Source organism: Marmota marmota, unplaced genomic scaffold (genome assembly GCF_001458135.2).
Source record: "Marmota marmota marmota unplaced genomic scaffold, marMar, whole genome shotgun sequence".
NCBI classification, from domain to species: domain Eukaryota; kingdom Metazoa; phylum Chordata; class Mammalia; order Rodentia; family Sciuridae; genus Marmota; species Marmota marmota.
The window spans coordinates 40,694,998-40,717,814 of NW_025999990.1; the positions used below are offsets into that span (position 1 = coordinate 40,694,998).

Here is a 22,817-nt window from a genome sequence, read left to right on the forward strand (position 1 = left end):
TTTATTTATTACTACTCCTTGTCCTGTGGGCTAAAATCTGAATTCACTTTAATGCTGAGGTCAAAACCCATGCTGGCCACTTCTCTGGCTTAACATTTAAAAGCACAAACATCATGGGCAAATAAGAAGCAGCTGCAGCCCACCTCTCTTCCCATCAAATGCCAATTAACCCTCCGTTCTGTTGCTTCCTGTTGTGACTTATCGTAGAGAACAATGGTTAAGCTTGGCTGCCAAATTTTTTCCAATTGGAGTAGAAAATGAGAAAGTGTTGTCTGAGGTGGGCAGTCCAAGCTTTCCCCTCTACCACAGAGCATCTGCCGTGGAGAAGCTACATTTTTAAGACACAAAGAATAATAATAAAAGATTAAGACAGAAAGAAATAATGCCTAGAGTTTGCAGATGGAAGAATGTCTAGAGTTTGCTTAAAATCTTGGGTGGTTGTCTAGGACCTTCAAGGCCCAAGGATCAGATACACCAATGTATACGTGAACACCATGGTCCTAGTTAGACCAAGGTAAGCTCAAGAACCAAGGACAGGGGTAACTTCATAATTTCCAAATTGGAGGTTCTGGGGGGGGGCCTTGCTGGAAAGAGTGGATGCTTGAAATGTAATTTGCATGACAATGTAAGGTGAGAAAAATCTCAACTCTCCAAGATGAAGAGTGGAGTAGGTGAAGATGGAATCTCTGGAGGCAGGAAGCCTATCCCCCACCTACCTCCTCCTTTGGCCCACCCATCTCATCTCACTCTTTACTTTCTGAGTTTAACTTGTTTCTCCTAACATCACACTCCCCAGTTCATCCACTTCACAAGTGACATAGTTTCATTCTGCTTTATGAATGAATAAAACTCCATTGTGTGTGTCTGTGTATTTGTGTGTATTTTTCTCTACGATAAGACACAACAGGAAGACACACACACACACACAATTTTCTTTATTCATTCATCTGTTTACAGACCCCTTGGCTAGTTCCGTAACTTGGCTCCTGTGAATTGTGCCACTGTAAACATGACCAAACTTGGTCACCTCGGAGTTCACCAAGTCAGTTGGCCCAGCTGCACCCCTCTCCTTCTCCATACCCAGTCAAGGCTCCCAAGTCTCTCTGTATGTGCATAATACAAAGCTAAATTTGCCCCCAAATGAGAACCAACTGCCCCAAGAACATTTTTATAATGTTTATCTTTCCTTTCCATTAAAACTGCCATTTCATCTTAGATAAATATCTACATGAATTTGTTTCCAGATTTTCTATTAGGTTTTATTGGAATAGTTATTCCCGCATTGAGTCATACTTCATACAGATTCATGATATTTTGAACATCTCAGAAGACTAATTTCCCCATAATTGTTTATCTTTTCTAAACTATTCTAATATATTCTTTGATCAATAAGAACTTTAGAATCAGTCTATCAACCTTCATAAAAGTTCGGTTGGAATTCTTACTGTGATAACACTGAGTTTATAGATTGGTTTCACAGAAATGGTATATATATAGTATTAAGTGTCTGGAAACACATCATGCCTCTCCATCAAGGTCGTCTTTTATGAACTTCAGTAATGTTTGATCGGTTTGACTATTGCTCCACAATCAATTTTTTCTGTCATCTTTAGGATTCCCTCTAAGTTATTCTAGCATTCCCAGCTATGTATCCCTGCAAGTATGTGTTTTTGCTTTCTAACTTTTTGGAATCTCATGAAATTCCTGATCTGTTGATGACACTCTTTTCTAATGTTCATGCTTTTATGGATTCTAAAAGGAGGGTGTATTTTTTTAGAATCTTTTCCAACATGTTGTAGGGCTCCTTGCAGGAGGGAACATAGCCAGCTGTGCTCCGTGTGCTCTATGGAGCCCAACTCTTGGTTTCATGTGGAGTTTGTGTGTGAAGGAGACAAACAGTTTGTAAATAGTGAGACCAAGGGTTAGGATTGTAGCTCAGTAGTAGCGTGCTCACCTAGCACATGCAAGGCCCTGGATTCAATCCTCAGCACCACATAAGAATAAATAAATAAAATAAAGGTATATAAAAAAGAAAAAAATAGTGAGATCAAATACATCAAGGACACAAACAACTGGGGAGTAAGCTTAAGACTTAGATAAAAAGTGGTGTCTACCAAAGAGGTTAAGCTTTGTTTCAGTTAATGAAGATAAAATATCTTCCAGCATCATTTCAAACAACATTAGTATTCTTCAATCTCTGTTAAATACATCAAAGTTTCACTAAAGAGAAAGAAATCAAGAAGTCAATTTTAAAATGTGCTTCCGGTCTTCTTTCATTCTCTTTTCCCTCAACATTTTATTATGGAAAAATGTCCAGTTTTACAGGGGACACTTAAACACCTCCCCTCGGAAGTGTGCCATTACTATTGTACTGTACTTGCCTTATCACTTAATTCTCCATCTACCTACTCCTCTCTTCATCCACTAATCCATCGTATTTTATGCATTTCAGAGTAAGTTACAAATACCAGTCACTTTCCCAGTATAAGTACCTTGCTTATACTTTCTGGCTTTTGGTGTGAAACATATACAATAAGCACAAAGATCTTCATGTTCATTCATCAAATTAGAAGGCACACAAATGTGAAACTCTGTTCCTTATCTAGGCATAGAACAATCATCCCAGAAAGTTCCCCATGTCTCTTCTCAGTCAACCTCCATCACCCTCTCCTCAAATACAAATCTCACTTTTCCACTCTTGATTAATTTGTGTTTAAAATTTTCATTTGAAGGATACTCACACTATATGTACTCTTTTTAGTAAGTTGACCTTCACTCAGTGTTTCTAAGATTCTTACCTGTGGCTGCATGCATCAGAAGTTTGTTCTTCTCTATGAATCCTTAGTGTCCCATTGCACGAATATGCTAGAATATGTTCATCCATTCTACTGTTGATGAACAGGTAGGCTATTTCCAGTGGGGGCAGGAGGCGGGTAGTTGCATGAAGCAGTTATCAACTATGTGTAAACAAACATTTTTATTTCTTATAGATAAATGCTTAGGAGCAGAATTTGTCAGGGGAGAGGTGTGTGTTCAGTCTTGTAAAACAATCGGTAGAACCTTCCCCCAAAGACTTGTACCATTTTTCATTCACATCAGCACTGCATAAAAGGCACATTCCACCAAAAATTGGTGTTATTAGCCTTGTTAAGAACTGCCATCCTAGCTGGGCATAGTAGTGCACACCTGTAATCCCAGCAGCTCTGGAGACCAAGGCAGGAGGATTGAGAGTTCAAAGCCAGCCTCAATAACAGTGAGGCACTCAGCAACTCCAGTGAGACCTTGTCTCTAATAAAATACAAAACAGGCTGGGGATGTGGCTCAGTGGTTGAGTGCCCCTGAGTTCAATCCCCGGTAAGCCCCTCCCCCCAAAAAATTGCCATCAAGGTGCATATGCAGAAGTATGCTATTGTAATTTTGATTTGCATCTCTCCGAAGACTAATGATTTTCAGCCCTTTAATTGGCTATGCATATGCCTACTTGAGTGAAAAGGTTGTTTAAATCTTTTACATATTTTGGAGGTTATTTGTTTTTTTTTTATAACTAAGGTGTAGGAGTTCTTTATATATAAACCATTTGTCAGATTATGTTTTGTGAGTATTTTCTCCCTCTCTGTGGCTTGCCTATTCATTTTCTTAATAGTGTCTTTTGTGAGCAAAAGTTTTAATTTTAATGAAATCCAAGTTGTTCATTTTTCATGTTTCCTGCTTTCTGTGACCTTAGAAAACTCTGTTCATCCTCTGAATCACAAAGATATTCTCTTGTATTTTTCTTTGAAGTTTTTTAGATTTTGCTTTTCTTTAAATCCATGGTCCATACTAAATTGAAATACAGAACCCCAATCAATATTGGGTAAACATACTTTTAGGTAAACATGCATTTTCTGTGCATGTTTATCCAAAGATGTGTAAAAGTAAGGTCTTTTGTGGCCAAAAGTGGAGAAAGAATCTTAGGAAATACTTCTGACTGCATATCAGTTTCTTGACATCTTTTGGGGATCAGAACTTACCAAATGCTGGTTCGCAACCATGACACACCCACTTTGATTTAGAGAGTGCCTTTACCTGGCAGTCGATGCAGACCCCGCCACCTGCATAGATGCCTTGGGTATTCAAGCTTGCTTGCTGCTGCTCAACTTCTGGGTCATAGTAACAGTCGATGGCATGGCCGTGACAGTTGCAGGCTGAAAAACAGCCCCACTAGGTCAGTATTCCATCATTACTATACGACGACTAAGAAATTCCCACATAGTATCAGTGCTCATTGGAGTATAATAAAGTCTATCCTGGAACACTAGGGAAACAGTGGAGAATTTTGGGGATTTTTACACACAGACCAGTAATAGACTATTATGAAATTTATAGCTGCTTCCATTTGATATTAAATGAGAGGTTTCTCTTTTAAAAATTAAGATATGTACTTGTAACAAATTAAGATGCATCGAAATATCAAAATGCCAATTAAGTTTCATACACAGAGATTAGTACTGTTACTGATTTTTTTTTTTTTTGTACCAGGCATTGAACCCAGGACACTGAACCACTGAGCCATATCCCAGGCCTTTTTTATTTTTTATTTTGAGACAGGGTCTTGCTAACTTGGATCTTGCTATGGTTTGGGTCTGGAATGTCTCCCAAAGTCTTATATGTCAAATTTGGGATTCCTGGGAAGTAAATTAGATCACTAAATTGCTAAGGCTGGCTTTGAACTTGTGATCCTCCCGCCTCAGTCTCTGAGCCACTGGGATTACAGATGTGTACCACTGCCCCCGGCTCTTGGTGATTTTTCTCCTCCTCCTCCTCTTCCTTCTTCTTCTTTTAAATAATTCCAAAATATCTACAAGAAGTATATATAAAACTTCTATAATTAGAAAATGTAGTTAGAATTCCATTTAGGATTTTCATCATTGCCAAGATTTAGAATATATCTTCATTAAATTCCACTCAGATCAAATTTTCTAATTATTTGAATGTTTTTATCAAGTTCCCAGACACACATATTAGGGAAGAAGATGGAATTAGAAATTACACAAGTTCCCCTGTTTATATAGGCTGAACACTTTCTTATTTTCATTTTCTCAGTGGTGCCAGATCAATCTTGGCATTTATGAAAGTATAATAATTCATATTAATGATTATTATTATTGTAATTTGTCTCCTCATATTTCTACCTTAATTCAGAGTAGGATAGTTTTCCCTTAAGTCTGTGAGTTTTTCATTATAGAGTGACCTATTATCTATAGTTGCATTTTCCACAGTCTGGATTACTTGCAGTCAAACTTGGTTTGAAAACATTAAATGAAAAATTCCAGAAATAAACAATTCATAAGTTTTAAATAGCATGCCATTCTAAGTAATAGAATGAAATATCATGCTGTCTGGCTCCATCCTGCCTGGGACATGAATTATTCCCTTGTACAGAGGATCCACACTGTATATGCTACCAGCCCATTAGTCACATAGAAGCTGTCTTGGTTATCAGATCCACTGTCTTGGCATCACAGTGCTTGTGTTCCAGTAACTTATTTTACTTAATAATAGCCCCAAAGCACAATAGTAGTGATGCTAGTGATTTGAATTCAGTAAGTTATAACTTTTATTTTATTACTAGTTATTATTATTGATATCTTACTGGGCCTAATTTATAAATTAAACTTTATCAGAGGCATATATATATATATATATGAAAAAAAAAACATGGTACATATAGGGTTCAATGCTATCCCTGGTTTCAGGGGATCTTGGAATTTATCCCAAGGATAAGAGATGACTATTAAGCAGTAACAGACCTGAGTCCCTAAAATGGACATGATCCCAGCCTCTTCAGGAACTCAGGGGGAAAAAAAGAACACAGCATCAGTTTTCTGGTAGGACAGGAAGACCATGTACAGGACATCGCTCCCCTGTCCCACCCCAACACCCACCTTCACACTCATTGTTCTGCTCCCACATTGCCGGCTGCCAGCGCCTCTGATTGTAGCCCACACAGCAGTGACTGCAGGTCTCCCCACAGGTGTGGTGCTGGCATTCACACTGGAACCTGGGCATGGGGGCAAAGCATATCTCAGTTATTGCAAAGTTTTGATTAAGGTCAGTTGTTCCTGTGTGCAAAACATGAACAGAGCTGTGGGGTCATCCATGGGCCATTCTCTAAGTAATTAGGAGAACAAAGCATTCTTTATACATTATTTCAAGTCCCCCCATAACCTGCTTGTTATCTACATTTTATAGATAATAAAACTAAGATTCAGAGGTATTAAGATGCTTGCCAAAGGTCAAGCAGCGATACATGGAGAATCAGATTTCAAACCAAAATTGACTCTGAAGCCTCAACTCTTTCTTCTCTATCACATCATGGCACAATAAATGGACAAATGAGCAAGCAAGTGCCGAGATTCCTGGGATGCATTATCACATCTTCACCAATATCCCAAGGAGTCCTGTGAGAAGTCCACTCGAGTCTCTTACTCTCAACCTGTGATCATGCACAGAGATTTACTGACCAGGAAGCACCTACTAAAAAGACCTTGAAGGCCTTTGCTCTCACCGGCTGTCCCCTCTTCATCTCAAGACCACGAGCTGAGATCACTCAGAAGAGATGAAGCTAGAAAAATCTGAAAAATCTAACATCTGTCTTAAATTTCAATCCAAACTAAGGTCATAGCCTTGGTTTGCATCAGAACTCCAAGCTTTGAGCTCCCGTTCATCTGTACTTGAAAGAAGATTCAAAACAGTTGCCTAAGAAGGTTCTTGACTAGGTCTGTGGGTCTCCCCAACAGGACTTGGGCAGGTGGGATGGTGTGTCTTCAGCCATACTCCTAAGAGCAGAAGTGTCATCCCTCTTTCTGCCCAACAGCCTGAAAGCCACAGATGTAGATTTAACTGGTGGCATATAACAGCTGGAGTCCAAATGGGATCTTGTCAGAGAGGAAATTTCACCTCATTGCCAATGAAACACTTGGCATATGCTGGGTTCAAAAATATTTAGTAAAGTTGCTTGAAGAACATATGGTCCAGCTATACTCATAGGGAAATTGAAATTGAGCACAGCAAATATAAAAAGAGAAGAAAGAAAGGCTTGTGAACCTGTCTGAATTATATGGCACCCCCTAACTACTCTCGCAGCCCAGGCAGAAGGTTATTTGGAAAAATTGTCCTTTCATCTGCTATAAAATTGTTATTAAAGATGTTGTTGATTAAACTGTGGAATCAATCTGGATGCCCTTCAGTAGATGAATGGATAAAGAAACTGTGGTATATATACACAATGGAATATTACTCAGCATTAAAAGAGAATAAAATTATGGCATTTACAGGTATATGGATGAGTTGGAGAATATCATGCTAAACAAAGTAAGCCAATCCCCAAACCAAAGGCCAAATGTTCTCTCTGATAAGTGGATGCAGATTCATAATGGGAATGTGGCATGGGGAGAATGGAGGAAAAGCAAGCGGGGAGGCAGGGGAGCATGAAGATAGACAAGATGGTGGAATGAAATGGACATCATTACCCTAGGTACATGTATGACTGCACATATGGTGCAATGCTACCTCGTGTACAACCAGAGAAATGAAAAGTTGTGTTCCATCTGTGTACAGTGAATCAAAATGCATTCTGCTGTCATAAATAACTAATTAGAACAAAAAAAGAATACAAAAACAATAAGTGTTGGCAAGGATGTGGGGAAAAGGTACACTCATACATTGCTTGTAGAAATGAAAATTGGTGCAACCATTATGGAAAGAGGTATGGAGATTCCTCAGAAAACTTGGAATGGAACCACCATTTGACCCAGCTATCCCATTCCTTGGTTTATACCCAAAGGACTTAAAATCAGCATATTACAGTGATGCAGCCACATCAATGTTTATAGCAGCTCAATTCACAATGGCTAAACTATGGAACCAACCCAGGTGCCCTTCAACAGATGAATGGATAAAAAAATATGTGATATATATATGATGGAATATTACTCAGCCTTAAAGAAGAATCAAATTATGGCATTTGCTGGTAAATAGATGGAGCTGGAGAATGTTCTCTCTGATATGTGGATGCTAATTTGCAATGGAGGTGGAGCTAAGGAAGAATAGAGTTACTTTAGGTAGAGGGGGATGAAGGAAGGGGAGAGGGTATGGGGATAGGAAGAATAGTAAAATGAATTAGACATTATTACCCTATGTACATATATAACTATATAACCAGGGTATTCTACATCATGGTATAACCAGAAGAATGAGAAATTATACTCCATTTTATATATATGATGTATCAAAGTACATTCTACTATCATGTATAACTAATCAAAACAAATAAAAAATTCTTTTAAAAAAAGATATTGACTAGAGAGTCTGTTTCATGATGATCTCTCTACTCAACCCCCAGAGGAAAATTATCTAGTTCTAATATCTACAATCATGCTTCTCTTAAGTGAAGGATTGCTTTTTATATTGTGATCATAGTGAAATAGGAACGTGAGCAGGTTTCCCTTGTTTAGTTGACTGCTAGGATGCTCAGAATTGAATGTGTAATCCTTCTTCCTGTCCCTGCATAACGTCAGCATAGTCTACATCCTTGGCTAAAGCCACCTTCTGCCTGGTTAGCATCTAACTTTACCCATTATGCAGCCTTGGCTCCCTCCACTAAGTCATTGAGTCTCCTTATACACACCATAAGATATGTTCCTATTCATGGGTGTGGTTTCCATCAGCATTGGTTCAAGGTCAATCTTTGGGCAGAAGTGAATCAGGAGGCAAAGAAAGAAAAGGCAGAGTGGACAGATGGTGAACTGAGCTTTCCCCAAGGCACAGGGAGGTACTTGAGCCATTAACCACTGGGTCAGAAGCCTCTAGGTCTGGCCGGGTCAATGTGGTTTGGCAGCTCTTCTAAACAGGAAGCTCAGCCACTCCCTGGTGGCTTCTAGTTCTTTCTCACATGGCACCATTTTGTCCCAGAGATACTAAATGAACCTTTCTCTCCCCAACTCAAAACTTATCTGCTCTGGCTCCTAGTGTCCTGGGGCCCTCCTATCCAGGAGGTTACATGGTGCAGATAGATTAGTCATTAACAAACAGGTCCTTGCTAATTAATTGTTGGTTGTTGAGTGGATGGGCCCTTTCAGACGGCACCCCTTGATCCCTGAAGGAGGGACGGCAACATTAGGGTCTGCAGCTGGTCAGGAAGAAGGGCTCCACCCAGCACACCACACAAGCTGGTAGTGGGCAACTCTGCCCGAACACCAAGCGAGGCCTAAAGATACATAAGCCTGGATCTGGCTAAAAGTAAAATTCATCTCTCACAGGGACTTGTACACACAGAAAATTATTACTATACCCAGCAACCAGCTTAATGGCCAGTCTTTACAGATATTCCTCTTGGGGTGGTAATACAAATAGGTAAAATTGCTGACCATTTAACATTTCAGATCTATGCATATTATGGTTTAGATAAGAGGTAACACCAAAAAGCTCATGTGTGAATTTTTATCCTACAAAGACAGTAAGAGGGGAAATGGTTGGGTTATGACCGTCTTAACCTAATCAGTGAGTTAATCCACTGATGAGGATTAACTGGGTGATAACTGTAGACAAATAGAGTGTGGCTAGGTCCCTGGGATATGCCTTTGGGAGTATATATTTTGTCCCTGGTGAGCAGAGTCTCTCTCTGCTTCCTGATTGTCATGGCCTGAGCTGCCTCCCTCTTCCACACCTTTCTACCATGATGTCCTGCCTCATCTCAGGCACAGAGCAATGGAGTCAGTCATCTATGGACTGAGACCTCTGAAAATCTGAATGCCCAATAAACTTTACCTGCTCTAAAACTGTTCATGTCAAGTCATTTGGTCACAGCAGCAAAAAAGCTGACAAAAAAATAATGCATCCTATTGTATGCAAAATATACCTCAGTTTTTTAAAAGCAAAAATAGGGCACATGTATATTGGCAGCAGACTTAGTCCCAATAGCCAAAAGATAGAAGCAATCTAGGTGTCCAGTTATGGGTGAATGGATAAACAAAATGTGGTCTATACATATAAATAGATATTATTTCGGCCTTAAAAGGAAAGGAAATTTTGACACATGCTCAAGATGGATGAACTTAAAAACATGTGAAGCGAACTAAACCAGTTACAAAAAGACAAATGCTAGATGATACCACTTCTTTGAGGTACCCAGCATAGTCAAATCCATAAGACCAAAAATAGAGCTGGCAGAAGGGTAGACGGGTAGTTCTGAAAATGGACACCAAGTTTCAGTTTTGCAAGACGAAAAGAGTTGTAGAGATTGGTTGAACAACACTGTGAATGTACTCAACACTACTGAATGGCACACCTAAAGATGGTTTAGAATGGTAAATTTTGCAATGCATAATTTAAAAAAGAAAGAATTTGAAAATGTGTAACCCCAAGGTGACAATGAAGTCTTACTTCTCTTGTCAACTTTATCATTTATTAATGGCTTGCCCAACTGCACCAGGTAGGTCATGAAAGGAAGCTTAAATCCTGTGGTTTGCATTCAGGATCACCTCTGTTCAGGATGGTTCACAGTGAACCTTCCCTTGTAAGGCTGGAGAAACGATTGCATATTAAAAACAGACTGTTGACTAGAATCCAACTACACTCTCAAATTACATAAGTAGCATAAAAGAGCAACAACAACAAAAATTGTCTTCAGAGGAAAAAAAGTAGTTTGGAAAAGACAGGAAGTGAAAGTGGTAATTGTTTCTGAAGAGGAAGAAGAGAAAGTCCTAAGATAAATTCCATGAAAATAACAATAGAGCTCCTCAGGCTGTATCTAGAACCCTCATTCTAGAGGACTTCAATTATTACTGGATTTCTGTGACCACTGTGGTCAAACAGTGGCCATAAAATTTAAGTATTTAAGATATTTGAACAATGTCTTTCAAATAAATACTCAAATTCATTATTGCTCCAGGTTACTCTTGGTATCAGCCCTCATTAATTACTTTTGGTATGAGTCCTTTTGGTACCTTCCCTCACTCCCCGCAAAAGAAGACATTTATTTCAACTCAATGTTTTCTAATATAATTTGAACTAGAAAGGAGGATTATTTAAACATATTTAGAAAGGAGATGATTTAGAACCAAATTTTCATCATTAAGCTCCTTGGCATAGGCAGAATTTGAATGGGTCTGAAATCCATTGGACTAAATCATCACCTGCTTAATGGCAGTCATACAAGATTTTCTGAATGGAGAGTATGTTCACAGTAAGCCGGGCCCAGTGTGTGCTCTTGCTTTCTCTGCCTATTCCATCTTGAGATGGAAAGTGTCCAACATGGCAGAAACCAAAAACCAAATGAATGTAAAAAATCTAATTGTAGTGGGGTAGGGGGCAGAAAACTAATGGCTTCTTGGGTTTGGGGATTTAGTGGCTGCATCCCATATTATCCAGAGAGCACTGAGATCGATTAGTGACATCTGCTATGGGCCCAGTGGTGGTCTGTGGAAGGAAGTAGAGGGCTATTGAACCTGAAACATTCTTATTGCGGGCAGGAATCTAGAAATATTTAATGGGATGCAAACATCCACTGGAACAATTAGACTCATTCATGGCAGAAACAGTCCACCCAGTGTACTTACCGTTTTTCAGGATTATTTGCATTGCACACTTCAGCGTGGCCATTGCAAACACACCGCCCACCGATGCTGATATCCTTTATGCTGTAATAATACTGTACGGAAAATGGAATAGGTCAGTTTCACTATACAGAAACATGGAGTTTTCTTACCAAACTTATCCCATATCTGTGTTGGTTCAACTTCTCTTTTTCTTAAACATTTTTTAGTTGCTGATGGAGCTTTATTTTATTTATTTATTTATTGCTTATTCTTTTTTTATTATTAGTTGTTCAAAACATTACAAAGCTCTTGACATATCATATTTCATACATTTGATTCAAGCAGATTATGAACTCCCATTTTTACCCCGTATACATATTGCAGATTCACATCGGTTACACATCTACTTTTTTTACATATGCGGTGCTGAGAATCGAACCCAGTGCCTCACACATGCCAGGCAAGTGCTCTACCACTACTCTTGCACACTTCTCCTAGCCTACCTCGGCACACAAAAAAGAAGCCACGTTGGTATATAACTTGTCTTACCAAATGAATGCATTTCTCATTCTTAACTTTAAAACTTCTTCTGAATGTGTCCATTTAAAAACAAATCAAGTGCTTTAAATGCATGGAAGAAAATTGCCTTTGAAAAGAATCATACCTTATAGACTACTGGAAAAGATTAAGTGGTTCCAAGTTTATTTGTTTGTTGATAAATCTGGATTTTTGTATAATGAACACATTTCTCTCCCCAAAACAAATTTTATATCCAAAACTGTTGCACCTATTATGTGAAAACTACCATCCAGGCTTCAGGAGGGAAGACAGTATTTACAAAGATGGATCAGACACAGCCCCGAGGCTGCTGGGGGCCAGCAGTTGTTGGCAGCTGCTGGAGTCTTGGTAGTTCAGGGTCAAATTGGTCAAAGTGAGGGATTCAAGCTCCACAAAGGCCAGGCAGAGCCAGCTTCAGCTGAGCATCGGTCCCTAAACTAGGCCAAGCAAATATGCCACCTCATTGCCAAGGTACCTCTCCAGGATGTTGGAGGCCTTGCCACCAGCAACAATAGTTGGTCCCTGCTGCCAGCTCCTTCCTCCCCAGACTTGGCAGGAGACAGCACAGGACTGGGGAGGAATGTGTGGCACTTGGAACAATCTTTCTCATTGAACCTTGCATCCAGTGAGAAAATAACCTGTCAGTGAGGAAGTCTTTGAATTCACAAGGACAAGAGGATCTTTGTATCTTTGTTGTTGTTAAGTGTAGTAGTCTTAAGGATACCTAGTAATTTGATATAGGGGTTCTCTTCTGGTTCCCTAATTAAAAACTGTTCAGGTGTCAAAGTTTACTCGTAACCTCTGACTTACATGTGAAGGCATTAACAGCCCCCTGGTTAACATTGGATAAAGTCAGGGTTACCAGGGCTTTCCATGACAAGCTAACCCCAGAGGCTATGCTGACCACCACAGAAGTTTCTCTCTCCACATGTGTTAAGGGCAGCAGCAGCAAGAGAGGAAGCACTCAGTCCACAGCACACAGAACCGTGTGATAGGACAGTTGGCATGGTGTGTCTCCATTACAGAAGCATCTTACACTGGGTGAGGGGTGTGTCAAGATTCTATACTTGGCATGCTCCATAAAAAATTACTTAATGGGAAAACCCTGTGTTTGCCTAATTGAAAAGTAATATATACACAGGTAAGAGTACAAATCTTGCAACCTTGTAAAAGACAATTTATGGAGGGGAAAAACTGGTGAGCTGGAGCCAGAAATCCCAGCTCTCCTTTGTAAATATTCATCCTTGGATGAATACAGTCCTCATCTGCATAGTCCCCATCTGCACAGTGGGTTCAGAGAGCAAAGAGAGCAGAAAATGCAAAAGGTGGACCAGGCCACCTATACCCAATATGTCTGGCCTTTCTGGAAAATTCTCAAAATGGGAGCAAAACTTTTTTTTTTCTTCTCTTCATTTTCCAGTCATTGATTCTACCAACATAAAAAGTCAAACTTTAGAAGATGTGCGGGGAATCTCACATTCACCTTTCCAGGTGACTTTTGCCCTGGAGCTGAATATTATGGGCTGCAATCATTGGATCTCTTGCTCTCTGGCGTCCTGTTGGATTTGGCCAATAGGAGGCACCTGTGGGAGACCAGAGACTGGGAGAAGAGTGATTCTGCTGGCTCCTGTACCATTCTGACACCTGAGGACAAGAGATGTTCAGGGTGGACATCCAACATGGCCGAGTACCAGTACTCACAGATATCTATGTTCTTCTCTACTCCACTTAGATTATATTACTCAGCCTCCTCACACCTAGATGGAGCTATATGACCAGATCTTGCCAGTGGAAAGGACTCTAGTTAGGAGATGAGCTAGGTGAATCTTCTCTATGCCCTTTCTTCCCTTATCAGCTGCCCTGAGGCAAGGGATCCAGGGGAGGACCCTGAGGTCCTACAGGATAGCTCTACCTCTAGATAGGAAGAGCTGGTGCCCTGAACAACTGCATAGGGCCAATGCCACCATATTGGTCTATAATATGAGCAAAAAACAAACCAGTGCTTTGGCACACCTCTGGGATTTGGGGAGTATTGATTATAATAGTAGTTAGCCCACCCAGACAAACACCAGACTGACTATAATCTTTGACCTTTCATCTTCTTTGAATATAACTATTTTTCTTCAAACAGCCAAACTCCTAATGATATCTAGGATTTCAGGCAAGAACGTCTCCCATGCCCACATGATTACTGGCTCTAAAGGTTACTTAAAAGTGTTTAAGGCAATTAATTTCATAAACAAACAAAAAGTAACAAAACAAAAGCATCCAAGTAGCCACCTACAAGACACTACCTACCCTTCGAGTGACAGTTGGATCCCGCTGTGCTTTGGAGATGAGATGTCCAAGCAGGGTGTTGGTTCGAAGAAAGCGCAAGCGGATGTTTGTTGCCTTAGTGAACTCCCGGAGGGTGTGGGAGAAAGTAAAATTTTTTGCACCTGGACGACCATTTATCAAGGAAACCACCACCTAAAATAACCACACAGATGAAGGAGAGGAAAGTCCTTTCATCAACGTATAACAGCACGTGACTAAAAACAACACACTCCAAAGCATTTGGTTGTTTGGCCCCATGAGATGTGTGTAGGTAGTCTTGGATCTTGTTTATGTCTAAGAGCATCTTCCCTCCCTCTTCCTCCTTCCAACTTCTGGCACTATGTCCTTGACACTTGGGCTCTCCAGAGATGTTATCACTGCATTTTCAAACCCTTTGTTCTATCAGCATAGTTGTGGGACTGTAACACTTTGAAATATTAAAGATTTAATGTTAAGTCTACAATTATAAGGTAATAACTTTGTCAACCTCTAGCAAAGAGGATAAAGGTTGAAGTAATCTAAATGTCTAAATGAGGTTAGAAAAACTGACCAAAAAAAAAAAAAAAATCTGTATAAAGCCTAGTTTTTGTTTTAAATCTTGAGCTGGTGCAATCTATGTCTCAACCATTCAAAACATAAACTTCTCACCAAGTGGAAGACATTGGATATAGCTGCTCAAGTAAGAGCTCTCTACTTAACAAAGAGGAAGAATGATACTCTTAGTGGAAGTTAATTTGTAACTCAGTTCATTTTCATTGTGGCCTCACCATAACCATGGATGTCTCTGATTTTCCCCACCAGTTTGTCTACCTCCCCTAACAACAGCCAGGCTGATTTCACAAAAGAACCAAATGAAACTCTAAAGGGACAGCATTTCTTTCTCCCCAATAGATGATGTCCACCCTGCCAAAAGGGGTCAGGGCTTAGCACTGCCCCTTACCCTTCATCTCCTCACTCACAGTGGGGATAATGTGTGAAGAGGTGGGAGTGGTCATTACTCCAGTTACCAGTGACCCATTTTCTAAATATATTACCAGAAAGAAAAGCTCAAGACCTGTGGGCCTTGATTCTCAAATCCTGACTTCCCAGGAGAATTCAAGACCCCCAAACAGAATTTCCAACCCAACTCATTCTGGGAGTCCTTCATGTGATTCCTTTATCACCAAGTCTGAAGTACTTACTGGTTTCCATTTTAATCTATATTAGATCTACTTGAAAGTACAATTTTCATGATTATGAAATATTTGACATCCTCATGTTCATTTCTAAGTCCCACCTCTCAGAGCTTCCTACATCTACTTACCTCACCATTTTCCAAAGGTACAATGCGGGAAAATTCAGTAATACAGAGTACGTCATCATCCCGGGTGATAGCTTTATTTGCCTGCTGCCCAAATTGTTCCAAACAGTCTCGTTTAGAATCTAAGAAGAAAATATTTTAATATTATAAAATTAAATATTATCATTTTTTGGTAAATTGCTTAAGAAGTTTTTTTTTTTTTCCTTAAGAACATACATGAAAAGAGAAAGAATTAGAGAAGTCTTAGACTTTTAGGTGAAAGCTTAGAATGAAGTTTTTAATTCATGAAAGAAACTACGAATCCATTTCAGGCCCCTCAACTCTTAGGAGCAATGTTTGGAGATGTGGTGTTAACTCCTCATGCTTCATGCTTCATAAGGCAAGTTTATCCTCTAAGGAGGCTGCATGGAAACCCCATGCTCTTGAAGGGAAAATTCCTGCCCACCTCAATTTGTCATAGGGTCCAGAGACACTGACATTCTTGAAGAGATGGTAAATAATACACTATGCAAGATCCATAAAGATGGAACTTAGTTGCTAGTTCTGTATAAAGAGGAAAGAGCTGCTTTGACTCAGTAATAAGTACCCCCTGAAGTAGTGACAAGAACTGTTATCATAAAAGGAGTTTTATGTATCATAAAAGTCAGCTCTGTGTGTGGGATCCTTGGAATTCATACACACACATGCTTGAGAAATGCGGATATTCTGAGGATAAGTTAAATGGTTAAAATTGACCATTCACTACCCAGCCACACTGCAAGACTAATTTTTCTAAGTAAATCCATAGTCCTGATTGGTTACAAATAATTAAAGCCACTCATTACTTACGAGCAAAATACTGCCATGGTGAGTAGGTGTTTCCAAAGTCTACAGACCTTTCCAAGACCCAAAGATCAGGGCGAGGAGAATTTGCAAATTTGATTAAAATATAGGCCACGTGGAAGAGCTGACAAAGCAAAAGAGATATCATTATTAAAGTCTCCTCATCTGTCCACAGCTTCAACCATTTTTCTACAGGATGCTGATTCCTAAGGTAACACATCCAGCCACAACCCCAGTCCCAAGATACAGATCTTTTTTTTTCTAACTGCCTATTGGACATCTCTACCTGGGCATAACTTCTCAAGCTTATCATGTTCAAAACCAAAATCATCATCTTTCTCCATCAAATATACACATGGAGCACCATCTTTGTCACACTTTAATCATTACACCTTTGAACTTGAGCCAACCAACACAGCATCTTCAAGTCTACCAAGTCTATACCTCAAGTCTACATATCAGAGAAGTCTGCTGGCAAGCAATGGCAAGAAGTCCAGGGCCAAGAGCCAATAGTATAATCTAGAGCCTCTCCTAGGAGTTTTATAACCCCTAGGTCCAGGTGTTGGAGAGATCTGAGGCCACAGCTGTTGAGTGGGGTGGTAGCCTCTTCTCCCCTGCCCCATCTCCACTGGTCTCCTCTTTTCCTGATTGCTTTTCTCCTTATTAATTTCTCCTTGTAAAAACTCTCATCACTCAGTATGTTTTTATTTACCACCACCATTGCAGTGTAACTTGCAGTGAATTCTTACCCAGGGCTCTGGCTCAACAGCAAATCCCCTCTGAGACTTGCATATTCAAAATGTTGCTGTGAGAGACAAACCCACATAGATACAGTCACCTTTCAACAAAGTGCCCAAAACATACCTTAGAGAAAAGATAGCCTTTTCTCTAAGGTATGTTTTGGATATCTGGGAAAATTGGATATCCATAAGTAGAAGAATGAAACTAGATTCTTATATCTCACCCTTCACAAAACTCTACTTAAAGTGGATCAAAGATTAGGAATTAGACTAACTTAGCAACTGCTAGAAGAAACGTCGGGTCAATACTCTAACAAATTGGCACAGGCACCAACTTCCTTAATAGGACCCTTGAAGCTCAAGAAATAAAAGCGATAATCAATAAGTAAGGTAGCATCAAATTTAAAAGCTTCTGAACAATAGAAGAGAGCCCACAGAATGTGAAAAAAATTGTTACCAGCTACTCCTCCTACAGGGAATAAATAACCAGCATACATAAAGAACTCAAAAAGATTAACACTCCAAAATAAAAAATCCCAATCAATCAATGGGCCAAAGAATTAAACAGACATTTATCAAAAGAAGAAATATATGAAAAAATATTTAACATCCCTAGCAATCAGTGAAATACAAATCAAAACTACATTGAGATTTCATCTCACTCCAGTTAGAATGGCAGTCATCAAGAGTACAAATAATAAATGCTGGGCAGGATGTGGAGGGAAAGGTACACTCATACATTGTATGTGGGCCTGCAAATTTGTACAACCATTCTGGAAAGCAGTATGTTGATTCCTCTAAAGACTAGGAATGAAACCACCATAGGACCCAATTATCTCACTCCTTGGTATCCAAAAATACATACTATAGGAATGCAGACACATCAATGTTTATAGCAGCACAATTCTTCAGAGCCAAGTTACTTCAGAGCCAGGTACCCATCAACAGATGAATGGATAAAGAAAATGTTTTATAAACATATAATGGAGTTTTACTCAACTATAAAGAATTAAATTATCTGGGCACAGTGGCCCACGCCTGTAATCCCAGTGGCTCAGGAGGCTGAGACAGGAGGATTGCAAGTTCAAAGCCAGCCTTAGCAAAAGTGAGGCACTAAGTAACTCAGTGAGACCCTGTCTCTAAAAAAAAAAAATACAAAAATTAGGGTTGGGGATGTGGCTCAGAGGTCGAGTGCCTCTGAGTTTAATCCCTGGTACCAAAAAAAAAAAAAAAAATTAAATCATGGCATATTTCTGGTAAATGAATGGAAATGAAGAACATCATGCTAAGTGAAATAAAACAGAAGCAAAATCAAGGGTCAAATGTTTTCTCTCGTAAGTGGAAGTAGAGCAAAATAAAGAAAAATGGGGGACACCATGAAAATAAAAGAAAAATCAATGGAGCAGAGAAGGAGATTGGTGGGGAGGGAGGAGGGACAGGAAAAGGGAGGAACTGTGGAATGAAATTGACCAAACTATCCCATGTACATATATGAACATATCACAGTGAACTTCAACTTATGTATAGCTATAAAACACCAGTTTAAAAATAAATAAATAAAAGGCAGACAGTAGAGAGAGGAAGGGCAGCAGAGGGAGGGAGGGAGGAAGGAGAAAAGGAAGTACTGGAGACCAAAATGGAGTAAATTATATTCAATGCAGTATGATTGTGTCAAAATGAACCCCACTATGACATGTAACTATAATGCACTAATAAAAACATTTTTTAAAAAAATGTTGCCGTGAGGCAGAGTGAATGATCTCTGAAGAGTGCTCTCTCCCTGGTTCAGGCATGTTAAACCAACAGACAGGAACCCATCTATTCTTCCTGCTTATATGGCTTCTAAACAGCTCCTTCTGTTAACAGCCTTTCTTACTATCAGGTACTTATAGTTTTTACTCTTTAGCCACTGAGACTACTTCAAAGCGCACATGAATGATGCTTGAGATTTACCGATATAAAGGAGGGCTCTTCATGAAACTAGGAAGCACCAGGCTGTGGAGTTGCTCTAGAGAGAAAGGCAAAGTTGTACGTTTTCAAAGCAATAATGTTTGGGGGTCAAAGATAAGGGGGCATATATCTGAGTTGCACACCTCTTTCTGTGTGCTTTTCTAACAAACCAAAGACAGCTTGAATTTTGTGGATGATTATTTAGGTAGAAATTCAAAGTTGTTTTTAAAATGATGTTTTAATAAGGAGATTCATAATCATAAAAGATAGACTGTGACTTTGACTTCAAAAAACTTTCAGGTGAGTAGGTAAGAAAAGATAGTACCATCTGATCTTTATTTCTCTACCCGGTCTATGTTCTAAATCCTCTGAAATTACAGCTTGTGACCACTCATCATTTATTCTTTCCAGGGTCTTCTGGGATTGCATAAATGGTATAAATGAATGGATGAAAAAAATTAAGGCTGTGTAGCTGCAACTGACTCCAAGAGGCAGATGCCAGTTGCCAAACACAGAGATGGAGATGAACCCCCCCCCCCCCACTTTCTGCCCTGGTGCCTGAGCTAAGTTGTAAGAATCAACTCCTGGGCGGAGGTAATCCCTGCCCTGCCACCTACTGGCTGTGTGAGGACAAGCACATCACTTAACCACTTGCAGATTTGATTTAGTTGCCCATAAATAATAACATAAGATAATCACAAAACATACTTAAATGAATAAGGAACAATACTAGGCCAGGCATAGTGGTACATGCCTGTAGTTCCAGCTACCCAGGAGGCTGAAGCAGGAGGATTACCTGAGCCTAGGAGTTCAAGATCAACTGGGGCAACATAGTAAGACCCCATCTGAAAAACAAAAAAGGAAAATCTATTTCATGTAAATTTTATATTCTCCTTCTTACAGAGCACCTGTCATCCCTATGACACGTATTTGTTTTCATCCACTAAACTGCAACATCTTTTGGCCTTAATCATTTCTGTATTCTCAGGGTAGGTGCTGAATGCATGCTAAATTGAAATGAAATCAACAATGGGATAAGTGAAAGCACAAAAGCCTACGCGAATGAATTTAAAGTTATATCCAAAATAAGTTTCTTATCTCACTACACATTACATACATGCCCCCTCCCCAAAAAATCTTAGTTTATAATGAAAGTGAAATCAATCTGTCAATAGCTTTCTAATTTAATAAGCATATTTATCAATAAAGTAGCATTTTCTACTTAGGCCAACTTTTTATTTTAAGTGGTTTATAAATCTATAGGAAAGGGCAAAGAACATTTTGCCATGTTTGTTCCCTACACATGTGTGCAAACACATGCACACACACACATTTTTTTTTTGAAAGTAAGTTACAGACATCACGACATTTCACCCTTAAGCATCTCCCAAATATATGGACATTTCTCCCACACAAACAATTTCATGCCTAAGAAATATTACTATTGAAACAGAGCCCTTTAAAATTAAAGGCAACTTCCTATTAACTGCTCTTCTACACCCCAAACTTCCTTATGGTGCAAATGGAAACTGAGAAACTACCCCCAGCCCTTCCAGGTAAGAAGAAACCTGAAACTGACAACATTTTCTGGCTAGCACAGCTAGCTAAATCCACACATGTGTATCTCCTGCCTTTTGTTTCTATAAATTATAACCACTTCTATAGAACGGGCAGAGAAACAATCTAGCTGCTTCTCTCCAACTGGACGAAACCGCATCAAATTCATTTTTCCTTTTTACATAGTTTGCTTGTTTCTTATGCAGGTGGGCAGTTGAGTCCAGTCCCCCAGGACCCAGGCAGTTTCCCTGGCTTGGCTGCTGGTAACTCTATGGGACAAAAATCTTATTTAACACACTGTTGCTATTCAAGTTTTCCTGATTCTCCTAAGCCCCACTGTATCCTTATTCCAATCCAGGATCCAATCAGTGATTCTGTGGGGCATGTAGCTGTCAGGTCTCTTTTATCTCCTCAGCATTGCCTCCCCATTATTGTCTTTCCCAATAATGACATTTTGAAGAGTCCAGAAGGTTCCCTAGTTTGTTCTGCAGTCTGACTGTTCTCAGAATCACAGAACGTTCCACAGTCCTAATTTGATCACTTTCTCCTGATGTGAATTGGGTGAAGAAGCATCCCTGGCCAGATCACAGCCTGGGCCATGCTTCCTTCTCACTGTGTCCCATCCTTCTTGCTGTGTCACAGGCTGAGAAATAAGTACACTGTGACTGTGGGGAGACATTTTGAAACATTTATTAACTAAATTATAAACATTACCACTTTCCAAGCACAAAATACAAATAACAAATTACAAAAAAAACCACTCAATTAAATTTATTTCATAGATGGTGACCATTTGAAAAACTTGTAAAAAAAAAAAAACAGAATTTTTTCTTCCTTTTTAAAGAAGGAAAGACGCAGATAGAGTTAAACTAAATTCCATTTTAGTAACCTGGTTTGAAAGATTTTTACAAACCAAGGTTCAATCCTCATAATACAACCAAAGCCAGTGGTGAAAATACGACTCAGCTGGCCTTAACAGGATGCTTTAATCCTGGTCCAAAGGAACCTCTGCCAATGGCTCCGCAGAAGCACCTCCATCTGAGTCTGTCATCGTGCTGGGCTGAAAAGCCCAGTCCCTGGCACCATCAAAGAGATATTCATGGTTTAGGTCTAAGAAGGACCCTCAGCAACCCTTAGTGGCTCGCAGAAGCACGTGCTTCCTTGGAAGAGGAAACCTGGACATTCCAGAAGCTCTTTCAGGCTCAAGAGGTCCTGAGGTCTCCTCTCACCCTAACACCTCCTTCTGAGCAGAAGGCCACTGCATGGCTGATGAGTTCTAACCATCCCAGGCTTCCTGGGTCTTATGTCAACAACCTTCTCTCGGCAGTCCTCTTCCCACTGTGGGGGGATTTCTACCCTTCATCCCACCACCCAGAATTTAAATAACTGACTCAGGCTCTTTCTAAGTGGTCAAGATTCAAGTCAGCAGGAGGCAAAGATTAGGGTGGAAACTGGAACCAAGTGAGAGAAAAGTCTCTTACTTCCTGTTTAAAATAACCCAAGATTCAGCCATAGATCAGGTAATTTCAGGCTGCAATTCACCTGCGGCTTGCAGACAGATTGCTAGGGTTCAGCGCCTGGGTGCTTCTTAGAACCTGAGCTTATCGGAGCGAACACCGAGCGCGGGGCGGCCGAGTTCCGGCTCCCGGAACCGTTCCGCGGAGCCTGCGGAGGCTGCTTCTCGGACCCTGCTCCTATCAGAGCATACAACAAGCACTAAGCAGCCGAATTCCGGCCCCCGGAACTGAGCCCGCGGGGACTGCTTCTTGGAGCTTACACTTATAGGAGCTTACACCAAGCACGGAGCGGCCGAGTTCCGGCTCCCGGAACTTCCCTCGACCGGGGCTAGGAGCCCGCGGAAACTGCTTCTCCGTACGGGTCCTGCTGACGGCCGGTCAGGACTCACCCGTTGCTTTGGTTGCCCGGCAAGAGGAACGAAATGCTGCCATTCGCATAGGACACCAACATGGCAGAGATCTGATGTCAGCAGAAAGCGGC

General features: G+C 40.1%; 1 protein-coding gene across 3 annotated transcripts in view; it reads right to left on the reverse strand.

Annotated features, from left to right (window-relative positions):
* Positions 1-22,817, reverse strand: part of Lama3 (laminin subunit alpha 3) — a 257,612-nt gene that overhangs the window by 183,270 nt on the left and 51,525 nt on the right. For all 3 annotated transcript variants that reach the window (XR_007348859.1, XM_015482480.2, XM_048806427.1), the window contains exons 3-8: positions 16,579-16,696; positions 15,754-15,872; positions 14,433-14,603; positions 11,598-11,689; positions 5,925-6,040; positions 4,066-4,184 (exon numbers count right to left, since the gene is read on the reverse strand). Coding sequence is in view for 2 of the 3 variants with exons in the window: in XM_015482480.2 (XP_015337966.1) it covers positions 4,066-4,184; positions 5,925-6,040; positions 11,598-11,689; positions 14,433-14,603; positions 15,754-15,872; positions 16,579-16,696 (735 nt within the window). In the remaining variant the exon portion in view is untranslated. The remainder of the gene's footprint in view (positions 1-4,065; positions 4,185-5,924; positions 6,041-11,597; positions 11,690-14,432; positions 14,604-15,753; positions 15,873-16,578; positions 16,697-22,817) is intronic.